At 48.4% G+C, this 13500-nt stretch overlaps 1 protein-coding gene across 1 annotated transcript in view; it reads right to left on the bottom strand.

Moving 5' to 3' along the window:
* LOC148508277 (IgGFc-binding protein-like) overlaps positions 1-13500 on the bottom strand; it is a 175951-nt gene that overhangs the window by 46414 nt on the left and 116037 nt on the right. The window contains exons 56-60 of the mRNA XM_088444705.1: positions 6717-6991; positions 6501-6623; positions 4084-5052; positions 2781-2837; positions 1134-1375 (exon numbers count right to left, since the gene is read on the bottom strand). Coding sequence (XP_088300831.1) covers positions 1134-1375; positions 2781-2837; positions 4084-5052; positions 6501-6623; positions 6717-6991 — 1666 coding nt within the window. The remainder of the gene's footprint in view (positions 1-1133; positions 1376-2780; positions 2838-4083; positions 5053-6500; positions 6624-6716; positions 6992-13500) is intronic.

Below are 13500 nucleotides of genomic sequence, written 5' to 3'. Positions count from 1 at the left end.
TGCTGCCAACTTTAAAACAAAAAGTAAAGTCTAAAAAAAAAGTATTTTTACTGTACTTTTGGACTATGTATAATAAAGTAAATCACCTTTAGAAAACTCTAGGGTTTAGATTTAGAAATACGTTAACATAAATCAACATATTATATCTATATTCAATATGACATTTAGCATAAGCTAAGTATGTTGCTGAGAATTCAACTACACTGACTAGCTGGGTCTAGCTCTCTTACTAATATACTGCTTGGATTGGCTATAGATTTATCTACCCTTTGAATAATTTCATAGGAGCCTATTCATCATTGATAAATGGCCTGGTAACAATGCGGAAACACCAGTTTCCGCATTATTTATTTACTGGGCCATTCATTATCAGCGGCCTCAAATGGACCACCTGATATTCAACAAACTCCAAAACCAGAAAATTTTGGGCGTTTGCTTGTGAGAACAAGCGCCATTTCAGATGGCGTTTGTTCCCACTCCTTCCTATGGGAAGGAGTTCTGGGGATGCGAACAGAGATCCGAGCTCTCCCCGCCACCTTCTCACTACCTCCTCAGCGGCTTTGCGCATGCGTGACCTCGGGTCACACATGCGTAGCTGTGCTGACAGGGAGGAGGTAAGTAACACAGTTATTTCCATAGCTGCGATACTAACCGAGAGGACAACTGCTCTTCAGAGCAGCTGTCCCCGCACCGGAGCAATAATGAATTGCTTCGGTGCAAATTTTCCGCCGCTACGAGTTGAATACTTAAGTATCCCTCGCAGCGAGATCAATACTTAGTCATCGGGGCCATATGGCCTCTGATGATGAATAGATCCCTGTATCTGATTGCTTTTAGATTGGTTTAGCCCTATGAATGCTATAATAATCTGATCAGCTATTGGTTGGTCTAGACCTAGAAATGTTCTTTTACTGTGATTGTCTACACATTGGCTCTGCCTTACCTGCTTCAAAGTTTTCTTTACATTGATAAAATAAAAAATAACTACAATAGATATTCATACTATAGGTGCAATGCTGCTAAAAAAGGAACAAACAAAAGAAAATAATAAAAAAAAATACTTTACTAAATGATTTACTTATTCAACCAAATATACTATACTGTGCTGTATAATAACACACATACTGACTGACCTTGACTACTCTGTCCTTCTCCAGTGTGATCCTGTTCCCGTACACATCTATATTGACGTATTTTAGATAGGACACCCTGGTGTTGCCATCCTTGTGCTCGTTGGCTCCTTCCACATTGAAGTCGGTCAGGTGTCCGTCAGCTTCACAGAGCTTAGATAAAGTGTATGTGCAGGTCCCCATAAAGTCATGGACTTGGTCGTCATAGGTATAATAATGGGGGTCTCCTTGTACATCACAAATACCTTAATGTAAAGATGAAAATATAGAAATTTAGTTGTAAGACCTGCTTAAGTCCAATGGAATTTTCTGTGTTCTAGGTGTAATAATTACTGACAAACAATAAACCAAGCACTATGGGGTCTAAGTACAGGGCCACCATCAAGGGGCACATATGTAAGGGACCGGGAGTGTTTTGGGAAGCCTGCTGGTGTCAGCTTTTTTTTTCCTTTAATTTTTTTCCCATCATTTTTAATTAAACAGGAGGGGGAGTGTTGGAGGCGGCTGTCTGTACAGCATTGTCTTTATGCATAACAGGCAGCCTAGCAGCAAATCAAATTGGCTGCCTGTCATTACTGTGTGCAACAGGAGCGCATAGGTCTCCGTCTGCTTGTCTGTGTGGTGAGCAGGGAAGCACTACGTCTCGCGAGATTAGGATAATCTCTTGAGACTAAGGGGAGATTTACTAAAGCTTAAAAAAATGAAAAGTGGTGCTGTTTTCCATAGCAACCAATCAGAATCTAGCTAGAATTTCTACATTGCATCCTAGAAAATTACAGTATATGATTTATTGTTATGGACAAAACCACAACTTTTCAGTTTGAAAATCTTTAATAAATTTACCCCTAAGAGCTTTCCTGCGCACTTGACCAGACTGATGTACAGACTGCAGAGCACATTGATAGCTCCATGCAGCCGCCGCACTGTCCTGACAGGCAGCCAATGTGATTTGCTGCTAGGCTGCCTGTCACACATAAAGTCAGAGCTGTAGAGTGGGCCCGGGTGATTGTGGACAGTTGCCTCTTTCTAGTCGTGTACACAAACTGCAGTTCTTTTACCCCACCCGGTGTTTCTATGGCTACAGTTTTGGATATATTAACCTCTCTCCCCACATATGCCTCTCTACCATCCTCCCCGTGTATGCCTCTGCCTCTGCCCACCCCCAATGTGTGCTTTTGTCCACATTCACCATATGTGCCTCTGCATGCACCACCAATGTGAGGTTATGCCCCCATGTGTGTCTCTGCCCATCCCGATGAGAGCTACTGCCCACTCCCCAGTATGTGCCTCTGCTTAGGGGGGCCCTACATGTTTAATTTATACTGGACCCCACAAATTCTGAGCCTGCACAGATCATACTGATGCCAGGGCTACTTAGCAGCCCCAGTCCTTCCCTGGCTCAATCTACAGTATAAGATGCTTGTTTCATCCTGTTCCAAGTAATTATATCTGGTTGTAGTTTTACATAGTTTACATTTGGATGCAAAATATATTAGAAACTTCTCCAAAGTAATTTTTTTCTATTGTGAATAACAGTAGTAAACTGCATAGATTGTATTGTGACAAAAGATTGGTCCTGTTGGTAAAATATGAATGTAACATCTGTATATGTAGAGAAGACAAATATGAATAAGATGTAAAAGTACATACCAGAGTCCGGTAGCCTTGAGGTTGTGGCTGAAGATAATGTTGATGTAAGAGTAGAACCTATTGATAGATATGACATTTATGAAGCAGACTATACATATTGTATAAGCCTTACTTTGATCATAGTAATTGTAATCATAAGACAATTTATTATCATGCCATAAAACAGTGTGGAAATTATAAATTACATTAAAATACCTAGCACTGTTTTGTTTAACTCAAAAATTTTAAATAGAATATTCTAAATTTTAAAATTGCAGTCAAAGAAATTGTAGAAACTTTGAAAGCTCTCAAACCATCCTTGATACCTCTTTTGAATGGATTTACAAGCTTATACTATATGACCTTCTTGCTATTTAACTCAATAATGAGTGATGATGATTACTTCTTTCTCAAATGCTTGCCATGCAATAACTACCACTCCCATCTCCTTTATCAATATGAACATGAAACTATTTATAAAAGTTATGGTCAACAGACTGAAACCTTTGTTGGCAATCAAGGCTACACAGGTTTTATAATGGACCATCAAAGTAGTATGAGGGTATTTGACGTGATTTATGTTGCTACTGTACCTTTACCTGAATGCATCTGTTTTTCTTGTATTTTTAAAACTTTAATCAATATAGATTTTATACAGGGGCTAGCTGTCAAGCGAATTTCCCATAAAAAAAATATTTGGATAGACAAGTGTGCCATCTATCCCCATTGCTGTTTGACTTATGTATCTAACCTAGGAGTGCTATTTGGCCAGGCTAAAACTGTTGCAGGGCGTGCTGGAATGTGTCGTTCAGAAACAGCTGGAGGGATGCTTATTGCCCACCTCTGGATTCTAACCCCTAGTTGTCTATAGTTTTGCTTCCATTGGGATAACAGTGGGAGAAGAAATGCATACATGTGCTTAGTTTACAGATGATACACTGCTCACTTGGACCAGCACCAGAATTTCACTCCCAATCTTAGATCTTGATTGATTTTATCAAGAACAATTCAATGTCTGAAAGGTTAACTGGTTGTGATTATTTGTGTATATAGCAGACATAATGGTGATTGGGTGAAAGTGATGCACTGTGTAATATATTCTGTAGTTAGAGCCACAAGTATTTATTATATAAATTTTAATCTTTCTTTTTAAAATATTTATGCAAAAACTACAGTAGCTATGACTAACTCGCTGGTGTTACTGGTACATATTTATGATTTGATGTATGACATTTAAGATTACAAGTCAAATATTATATGCTGCTGTAAAAAAACAAACTGCAAACAAATAACATTACAGATTAGAAGAGGTTCTTTTATTTACCTAAAGTTGAATGTGAAGTGGTTTTAGCTGATGTGGCGAAAATTGTGGTCCCAGTCTTAGTGATAGTGGTTGTTTCAAAAGTAGTAGTGGTTGAAGACAAAGTTGTAGAGTCTAATGGAGGAACTGTTCCGCTTTGAGTTGTAGTAGAAGTTGTGGTCTCTATACTGCTAGTAGTGGTGGCAGAAGAAGTAGATACTGGCGGAGGACTTCCTGCGCTGCCTGTTACAGAATGTGTGGTTTCTACACTGCTAGTAGTGGTTGCAGAATAAATAGGTACTGATGGAGGACTTCCTGTGCTGCCTGTTGCAGAATGTGAGGTTTCTACACTGCTAGTAGTGGTTGCAGAATAAATAGGTACTGATGGAGGACTTGCTGCGCTGCCTGTTGCAGAATGTGTGGTTTCTACACTGCTAGTAGTGGTTGCAGAAGAAGTAGGTACTGAAGGAGGACTTGCTGCGCTGCCTGTTGCAGAATGTGTGGTTTCTACACTGCTAGTAGTGGTTGCAGAATAAATAGGTACTGAAGGAGGACTTGCTGCGCTGCCTGTTGTAGAACGTGAGGTTTCTACACTGCTAGTAGTGGTTGCAGAAGAAGTAGGTTCAAATGGAGTATCTGCTGCGCTGTCTGTTGTAGAATGTGTGGTTTCTACACTGCTAGTAGTGGTTGCAGAAGAAGTAGGTTCAAATGGAGTATCTGCTGTGCTGTCTGTTGTAGAATGTGTGGTTTCTACACTGCTAGTAGTGGTTGCAGAAGAAGTAGGTTCAAATGGAGTATCTGCTGTGCTGTCTGTTGTAGAATGTGTGGTTTCTACACTGCTAGTAGTGGTTGCAGAATAAATAGGTACTGATGGAGTATCTGCTGCGCTGTCTGTTGTAGAATGTGAGGTTTCTACACTGCTAGTAGTGGTTGCAGAAGAAGTAGGTTCAAATGGAGTATCTGCTGCGCTGTCTGTTGTAGAATGTGTGGTTTCTGCAATTGAGAAAAATTTTATTACAGTATGTTGTTCTAAATTAAAGTGAACAATAAGGTGTAGCTAAAATCTAAACTTTGTTCAAATCATTAAGTAAGCAAAATCCAAAAGACAGGGCCAATAAATGATACAGAGGTGAAAACCAGTTTCATGTAAGAATAAGAATAAAAAGAAATACCTACAATACAGAAAACCTTGCTTTGGATGGGATAGTTTTCACCTATGTTGTACAAATTATGTAAGATAATATTCTCAACTTTTCTATTTTGAGCTAAAGTTATATTTTTGCTACTTAAACGCAGGTACAATTGAATGGGCCCACTGAGGAGTTGGACAGAATTGAGCGCATCTGCTAATGCATTGCTAGCATGGAAAAAAATGCATTTAGGGCCTGATTCAGAGCCACTCGTAAGCGGCAGCTCGTTCGCTCTGAGCGATGTTTGCCCAACTGCGCATGCGTACGGATCGTTATACGCATGCGCGAACCAGTCAGTGCGGCCGAAATTCATGTGCTCGCAAAATAGCGAATGCCTGCTAATTTGAGTGACAGAAAGAGGCGTATGTGGGTGGTAACAGGGGAAGGTGCTTGAAAACGGGGAGTGGAGATCCGATCGCAGGCGTGCTTAAAGGTCAAAACGGGCGTTTTATGGGTGTGCATATTTAAAACAGCAGCGTCATTGACCACGTCACTGGGTTATTTTATAGCCAGAACTGCTCGCAAAATTGTGGTAGCAAAAACCAACCACAAGAATAGCGAGCAGTTCATACGCTGGTCGATGTACTCGATTAATCTAATAAATAGTGGACATGACGTAGGATGCGAGCGGCCAGGGGGCGTAGTTTCCCAAAAAACGACCGCAAGTTTTGTACGCTCGTTCAGACCTAGAGGCGTGAACAGACCGCAAACAGCGAACGGTTCATTTGAATAGCCACCCCTATTTTCTGGACGAGCGAGCGCTAATTGCGTCCGGCTCTGAATCAGGCCCTTAATCATCCATATACAGAGTTGAACACATCTTGCTGTACATCTGTGTCATATCCAACACAGGTATCTAGAGCAAGGCTTTCAGAGCATAAAATGATGGATGCTACTCAACAGAAATGTATTACAGTACGTACAGGTCATACTGTCTGAATAGGGGAAATACAGGGCATGTATCTCCAATGGCATAATATAACACATACTACATCACACTATTCATTAACATAAACTGTATATCCTGGGTAGAAGAAATAAATACATCTAAATTGACTTTTAGTAGCAAAATAGAGTTTCTGTACTAAATTATAAATAATAGCACAAATGGCATCAGTGTGAGTAGTGACATTAGCATACTTGTAATATTTGTTATGAATCATTCTCTCAGGTAATGATGAACACTTTCATCTATTATAACAGATACAGTAATAGTTGTTACTATTTATCTAACAACTTAAGCTCATTTACCTATAATAACTGGAGCTGTAGGAACACTGGCAGATGTTGACAGTGGAGCTGAACTAATAGCAGGAGTTGCAGAAGATGTAGAAGTAGATATCCATGCTGGAGTTGTTGATGGTCTATTTGGATCTGAAGAAAGGAAAGAAAAGCACAGTTACCAGATCTAATACTGATGTTAACAAAAACTGAAACACATAAAATCAGAAAACACTTGCATCTTACCACAAACAGTATTATTTATCCAGTCTCCCAAAGAAACACCCATCCCTTCACAAGCTGCAGCATAAGACTCTAGAACATAGCAGAGCAGATCATCACTTCCACCTGTGAGACATTGATCATACACACAGCTCTCAAAGTACTGGTGCGGCCGTACATGCGCATGGCAAGGACTGAATGGGCCATTGTTTTGTCTAATGATCCAACATTTCAGTTCAGCCTCTTGTTGTATAGATGGAGGGCAGACCTGTGGTGGTGGTGGTGGAGTAGAATCGCACCTAAAGAACAAACAGAGTGTTTAGCATATAATACTTTACAATAAAGTAAGTTACTTGCATGAACTAATAAAGTAAGTTACTTGCAAAATCCTTCATCCCAGAATTCTTTCATATTACTAGTCCATTTAAATTTGTATGTGGGTCCTTATTACAGAGACATTTCCAGATATTGCTTTGTTCATAAAGATTACAATATATTGACTAAAATTTAACCTATCACAGTCCAGCGGCCAATCAAAAAGAATAAAATTTGGAGATGGCTGATGGCCAATCACGTGGCTGCATCTGATTAGCTGCCAGTCCGTGCCTGCCATGATTAGTCCATCCCGATTATCAACGCTAACCAAAGCACATTCCGTGCTTGAAGTTGAGCCGCCCGCGGAGAGCCAAATGCCAGCTGAGGGACAGGGAGGAGGAGAACACAGACTCTGCCAGCGCCAATTCTGGACATGGAATTAGAGGTACAGAGGGTAAGAGAGGGAAGCAGGCAGTGTGAGGTGCATGGGGTGGGAGATGGATGCAGGCAGTGTGAGGTGCAAGGGGGGAGAGAGGTAAGCAGGCAGTGTGAGGTGCAGGGGGTGGAAGAGGGAAGCAGGCAGGGTGAAGTGCAGGGGGTGGGAGAGGGAAGCAGGCAGTGTGAGGTGCAAGGGGGGAGTGAGGGAAGCAGGTAGTGTCAGGTGCAGGGGGTGAGAGAGGGAAGCAGGCAGTGTGAGGTGCAGGTGGTGAGAGAGGAAAGCAGGTAGTGTCAGGTGCAAGGGATGAGAGAGGGAAGCAGGTAGTGTGAGGTGCAGGTGGTGAGAGAGGGAAGCAGGTAGTGTGAGGTGCAGGGGGTAAGAGAGGGAAGCAGGTAGTGTGAGGTGCAGGAGGTGAGAGAGGGAAGCAGGTAGTGTGAGGTGCAGCGGTTGAGAGAGGGAAGCAGGTAGTGTGAAGTGCAGGGGTGAGAGAGGGAAGCAGGTAGTGTGAGGTACAGGAGGTGAGAGAGGGAAGCAGGTAGTGTCAGGTGCAGGGGGTGAGAGAGGGAAGCAGGTAGTGTGAGGTGCAGTGGGTGAGAGAGGGAAGCAGGCAGTGTGAGGTGCAGCGGTTGAGAGAGGAAAGCAGGTAGTGTGAGGTGCATGGGGTGGGAGAGGAAAGCAGGTATTGTGAGGTGCATTGGGGTGGGAGAGGAAAGCAGGTAGTGTGAGGTACAGGGGGAGGGAGAGGGAAGCAGGTAGTGCGTGGTACGTGGGGTGGGAGAGGGAAGAAGGCAGTGTGAGGTGCAGGGGGTGAGAGAGGGAAGGAGGCAGTGTGAGGTGCAGGAGGTGAGAGAGCGAAGGTGGCAGTGAAATGTGTAGGGGGTGAGAGAGGGAAGGAGGCAGTGTGAGGTGCAGTGGGTGAGAAAGGGAAGCAGGCATTGTGAGGTGCAGGGCGTGAGAGAGAGAAGGAGGTAGTGTGAGGTGCAGCTGGTGAGAGAGGAAAGCAGGTAGTGTGAGGAGCAGGGGGTGATAGAGGTAAGCAGGTAGTTTGAGGTGCAGAGGGTGAGAGAGGGAAGCAGGTAGTGTGAGGTGCAGGGGGTGATAGAGGTAAGCAGGTAGTGTGAGGTGCAGCGGGTGAGAGAGGGAAGCAGGTAGTGTGAGGTGCAGTGGGTGAGAAAGGGAAGCAGGCATTGTGAGGTGCAGGGGGTGAGAGAGAGAAGGAGGTAGTGTGAGGTGCAGCTGGTGAGAGAGGGAAGCAGGTAATGTGAGGTGCAGCGGATGAGAGAGGGAAGCAGGTAATGTCAGGTGCAGGGGGTGAGAGAGGGAAGCAGGCATTGTGAGGTGCAGGGGGTGAGAGAGAGAAGGAGGTAGTGTGAGGTGCAACTGGGGAGAGAGGGAAGCAGGTAGTGTGAGGTGCAGTGGATGAGAGAGGGAAGCAGGTAGTGTCATGTGCAGGGAATGAGAGAGGGAAGCAGGTAGTGTGAGGTGCAGGGGATGGGAGAGGGAAACAGGCAGTGTGAGGTGCAGGGGGTGGAAGAGGGAAGCAGGCAGTGTGAGGTGCAGGGGGTGAGAGAGGGAAGGAGACAGTGTGAGGTGCAGCGGGTGAGAGAGGGAAGCAGGTAATGTGAGGTGCAGGGGGTGAGAGAGGAAACCAGTTAGTGTGACGTGCAGAGGGTGAGAGAGGGAAGCAGGTAGTGTGACATGCAGAAGGTGAGAGAGGGAAGCAGGTAGTATTAGGTGCAGTGGGTGAGAGAGGGAAGCAGGTAGTGTGAGGTGCAGGAGGTGAGAGAGGGAAGCAGGCAGTGTGAAGTGCAAGGGTGAGAGAGGGAAGCAGGTAATGTGAGGTACAGGAGGTGAGAGAGGGAAGCAGGTAGTGTCAGGTGCAGGGGGTGAGAGACGGAAGCAGGTAGTGTGAGGTGCAGGGGGTGGGAGAGGAAAGCAGGTAGTGTGAGGTACAGGGGCTGCAAGAGGGAAGCAGGCAGTGTGAGGTGCATGGGGTGGGAGAGGAAAGCAGGTATTGTGAGGTGCATTGGGGTGGGAGAGGAAAGCAGGTAGTGTGAGGTACAGGGGGTGGGAGAGGGAAGCAGGTAGTGCGTGGTATGTGGGGTGGGAGAGGGAAGAAGGCAGTGTGAGGTGCAGGGGGTGAGAGAGGGAAGGAGGCAGTGTAAGGTGCAGGGGGGGAGAGAGCGAAGGTGGCAGTGTGAGGTGCAGGGGGTGAGAGACGGAAGGAGGCAGTGTGAGGTGCAGTGGGTGAGAAAGCGAAGCAGGCATTGTGAGGTGCAGGGGGTGAGAGAGAGAAGGAAGTAGTGTGAGGTGCAGCGGGTGAGAGAGGGAAGCAGGTACTGTGAGGTGCAGGGGATGAGAGAGAGAAGTAGGTAGTGTGAGGTGCAGCTGGTGAGAGAGGGAAGCAGGTAGTGTGAGGTGCAGGGGGTGATAGAGGTAAGCAGGTAGTGTGAGGTGCAGGGGGTGAGAGAGGGAAGCAGGTAGTGTGAGGTGCAGCGGGTGAGAGAGGGAAGCAGGTAGTGTGAGGTGCAGTGGGTGAGAAAGGGAAGCAGGCAATGTGTGGTGCAGGGGGTGAGAGAGGGAAGCAGGTAGTGTGAGATGCAGGGGGTGAGAGAGGGAAGCAGGCAGTGTGAGGTGCATGGGGTGAGAGAGGGAAGCAGGTAGTGTCAGCTGCAGTGGGTGAGAGAAGGAAGCAGGTAGTGTGAGGTGCAGGGGGGAGACAGGGAAGCAGGTAGTGTGAGGTGCAGGGGATGAGGGAGGGAAGCAGGCAGTATCAGGTGCAGTGGGTGAGAGAGGGAAGCAGGTAGTGTGAGGTGCAGGGGATGAGGGAGGGAAGCAGGTAGTGTGAGGTGCAGTGTGTGAGAGAGGGAAGCAGGTAGTGTGAGGTGCAGGGGATGAGAGAAGGAAGCAGGTAGTATGAGGTGAAGGGGGTGATAGAGGGAAGCAGGTAGTGTGAGGTGCAGTGGGTGAGAGAGGGAAGCAGGTAGTATGAGCTGCAGTGGGTGAGAGAGGGAACCAGGTAGTGTGAGGTGCAGTGGGTGGGAGAGGGAAGCAGGTAGTGTGAGGTGCAGGGGGTGATAGAGGGAAGGAGGTAGTGTGAGGTGCATGGGATGAGAGAGGGAAGCAGGTAGTGTCAGGTGCAGAGGGTGAGAGAGGGAAGCAGGTAGTATGAGGTGCAGGGGGTGATAGAGGGAACCAGGTAGTGTGAGGTGCAAGGGGTGAGAGAGGGAAGCAGGTAGTGTGAGGTGCAGCGGGTGAGAAAGGGAAGCAGGTAGTGTGAGGTGCAGTGGGTGAGAGAGGGAAGCAGGCATTGTGAGGTGCAGGGGGTGAGAGAGAGAAGGAGGTAGTGTGAGGTGCAGCTGGTGAGAGAGGGAAGCAGGTAATGTCAGGTGCAGGGGGTGAGAGAGGGAAGCAAGTAGTGTGAGGTGCTGGGGGTGAGAAAGGGAAGCAGGCATTGTGAGGTGCAGGGGGTGAGAGAGATAAGGAGGTAGTGTGAGGTGCGGGGGGTGATAGAGGGAAGTAGGTAGTGTGAGGTGCAGGTGGTGAGAGAGGGAAGCAGGTAGTGTGAGGTTCAGAGGGAAGCAGGTAGTGTCAGTTGCAGGGATGAGCGAGGGAAGCAGGCAGTGTGAGGTGCAGTTGGTGAGAGAGGGAAGCAGGTAGTGTGAGGTGCAGTGGGTGAGAGAGGGAAGCAGGTAGTGTGAGGTGCAGTGGGTGAGAGGGAAGCAGGTAGTGTGAGGTGCAGTGGGTGAGAGAGGGAAGCAGGTAGTGTGAGGTGCAGTGGGTGGGAGAGGGAAGCAGGTAGTGTGACATGCAGGGGGTGAGAGAGGGAAGCAGGCAGTGTGAGGTGCATGGGGTGAGAGAGGGAAGCAGGTAGTGTGTGGTGCAGGGGGTGAGAGAGGGAAGCAGGTAGTGTCAGGTGCAGTGGGTGAGAGAAGGAAGCAGGCATTGTGAGGTGCAGGGGGGAGATAGGGAAGCAGGTAGTGTGAGGTGCAGGGGATGAGGGAGGGAAGCAGGCAGTGTCAGGTGCAGTGGGTGAGAGAGGGAAGCAGGTAGTGAGAGGTGCAGGGGATGAGGGAGGGAAGCAGGTAGCGTGAGGTGCAGGGGGTGAGAGAGGGAAGCAGGTAGTGTCAGGTGCAGGGGATGAGGGAGGGAAGCAGGCAGTGTCAGGTGCAGTGGGTGAGAGAGGGAGGCAGGTAGTGTGAGGTGCAGTGGGTGAGAGAGGGAAGCAGGTTGTGTCAGGTGCAGGGGATGAGGGAGGGAAGCAGGCAGTGTCAGGTGCAGTGGGTGAGAGAGGGAAGCAGGTAGTGTGAGGTGCAGGGGATGAAAGAGGGAAGCAGGTAGTGTGAGGTGCAGTGGGTGGGAGAGGGAAGCAGGTAGTGTGAGATGCAGGGGGTGAGAGAGGGAAGCAGGTAGTGTGAGGTGCAGTGGGTGGGAGAGGGAAGCAGGTAGTGTGAGATGCAGGGGGTGAGAGAGGGAAGCAGGCAGTGTGAGGTGCATGGGGTGAGCGAGGGAAGCAGGTAGTGTGTAGTGCAGGGGGTGAGAGAGGGAAGCAGGTAGTGTCAGGTGCAATGGGTGAGAGAAGGAAGCAGGTAGTGTGAGATGCAGGGGATGAGGGAGGGAAGCAGGTAGTGTGAGATGCAGTGGGTGAGAGAGGGAAGCATGTAGTGTCAGGTGCAGGGTTGAGAGAGGGAAGCAGGCAGTGTCAGCTGCAGTGTGTGAGAGAGGGAAGCAGGTAGTGTCAGGTGCAGGGATGAGAGAGGGAAGCAGGCAGTGTGAGGTGCAGTGGGTGAGAGAGGGAAGCAGGTAGTGTGAGGTGCAGTGGGTGAGAGGGAAGCAGGTAGTGTGAGGTGCAGTGGGTGAGAGAGGGAAGCAGGTAGTGTGAGGTGCAGTGGGTGGGAGAGGGAAGCAGTTAGTGTGAGATGCAGGGGTTGAGAGAGGGAAGCAGGCAGTGTGAGGTGCATGGGGTGAGAGAGGGAAGCAGGTAGTGTGTAGTGCAGGGGGAGAGAGAGGGAAGCAGGTAGTGTCAGGTGCAGTGGGTGAGAGAAGGAAACAGGCAGTGTGAGGTGCAGGGGGGAGATAGGGAAGCAGGTAGTGTGAGGTGCAGGGGATGAGGGAGGGAAGCAGGCAGTGTCAGGTGCAGTGGGTGAGAGAGGGAATCAGGTAGTGAGAGGTGCAGTGGGTGAGAGAGGGAAGCAGGTAGTGTCAGGTGCAGGGGATGAGGGAGGGAAGCAGACAGTGTCAGGTGCAGTGAGTGAGAGAGGGAAGCAGGTAGTGTGAGGTGCAGTGGGTGAGAGAGGGAAGCAGGTAGTGTGAGGTGCAGTGGGTGGGAGAGGGAAGCAGTTAGTGTGAGGTGCAGTGGGTGATAGAGGGAAGCAGGTAGTGTGAGGTGCAGGGAATGAGAGAGGGAAGCAGGTAGTGTGAGGTGCAGAGGGTGAGAAAGGGAAGCAGGTAGTGTGAGGTGCAGGGGGGAGATAGGGAAGCAGGTAGTGTGAGGTGCAGGGGATGAGGGAGGGAAGCAGGCAGTGTCAGGTGCAGTGGGTGAGAGAGGGAAGCAGGTAGTGAGAGGTGCAGTGGGTGAGAGAGGGAAGCAGGTAGTGTCAGGTGCAGGGGATGAGGGAGGGAAGCAGACAGTGTCAGGTGCAGTGAGTGAGAGAGGGAAGCAGGTAGTGTGAGGTGCAGTGGGTGAGGGAGGGAAGCAGGTAGCATGAGGTGCAGGGGGTGAGAGAGGGAAGCAGGTAGTGTCAGGTGCAGGGGATGAGGGAGGGAAGCAGGCAGTGTCAGGTGCAGTGGGTGAGAGAGGGAGGCAGGTAGTGTGAGGTGCAGGGGATGAAAGAGGGAAGCAGGTAGTGTGAGGTGCAGTGGGTGGGAGAGGGAAGCAGGTAGTGTGAGATGCAGGGGGTGAGAGAGGGAAGCAGGTAGTGTGAGGTGCAGTGGGTGGGAGAGGGAAGCAGGTAGTGTGAGATGCAGGGGGTGAGAGAGGGAAGCAGGTAGTGTGAGGTGCAGTGGGTGGGAGAGGGAAGCAGGTAGTGTGAGATGCAGGGGGTGAGAGAGGGA

This window comes from Taudactylus pleione, unplaced genomic scaffold (genome assembly GCF_031769625.1).
Source record: "Taudactylus pleione unplaced genomic scaffold, aTauple2 ptg000372l, whole genome shotgun sequence".
Classification (NCBI taxonomy): Eukaryota; Metazoa; Chordata; class Amphibia; order Anura; family Myobatrachidae; genus Taudactylus; species Taudactylus pleione.
Note: the sequence above shows the minus strand (reverse complement) of the source record. Positions and strands in the feature narration are given on the sequence as shown.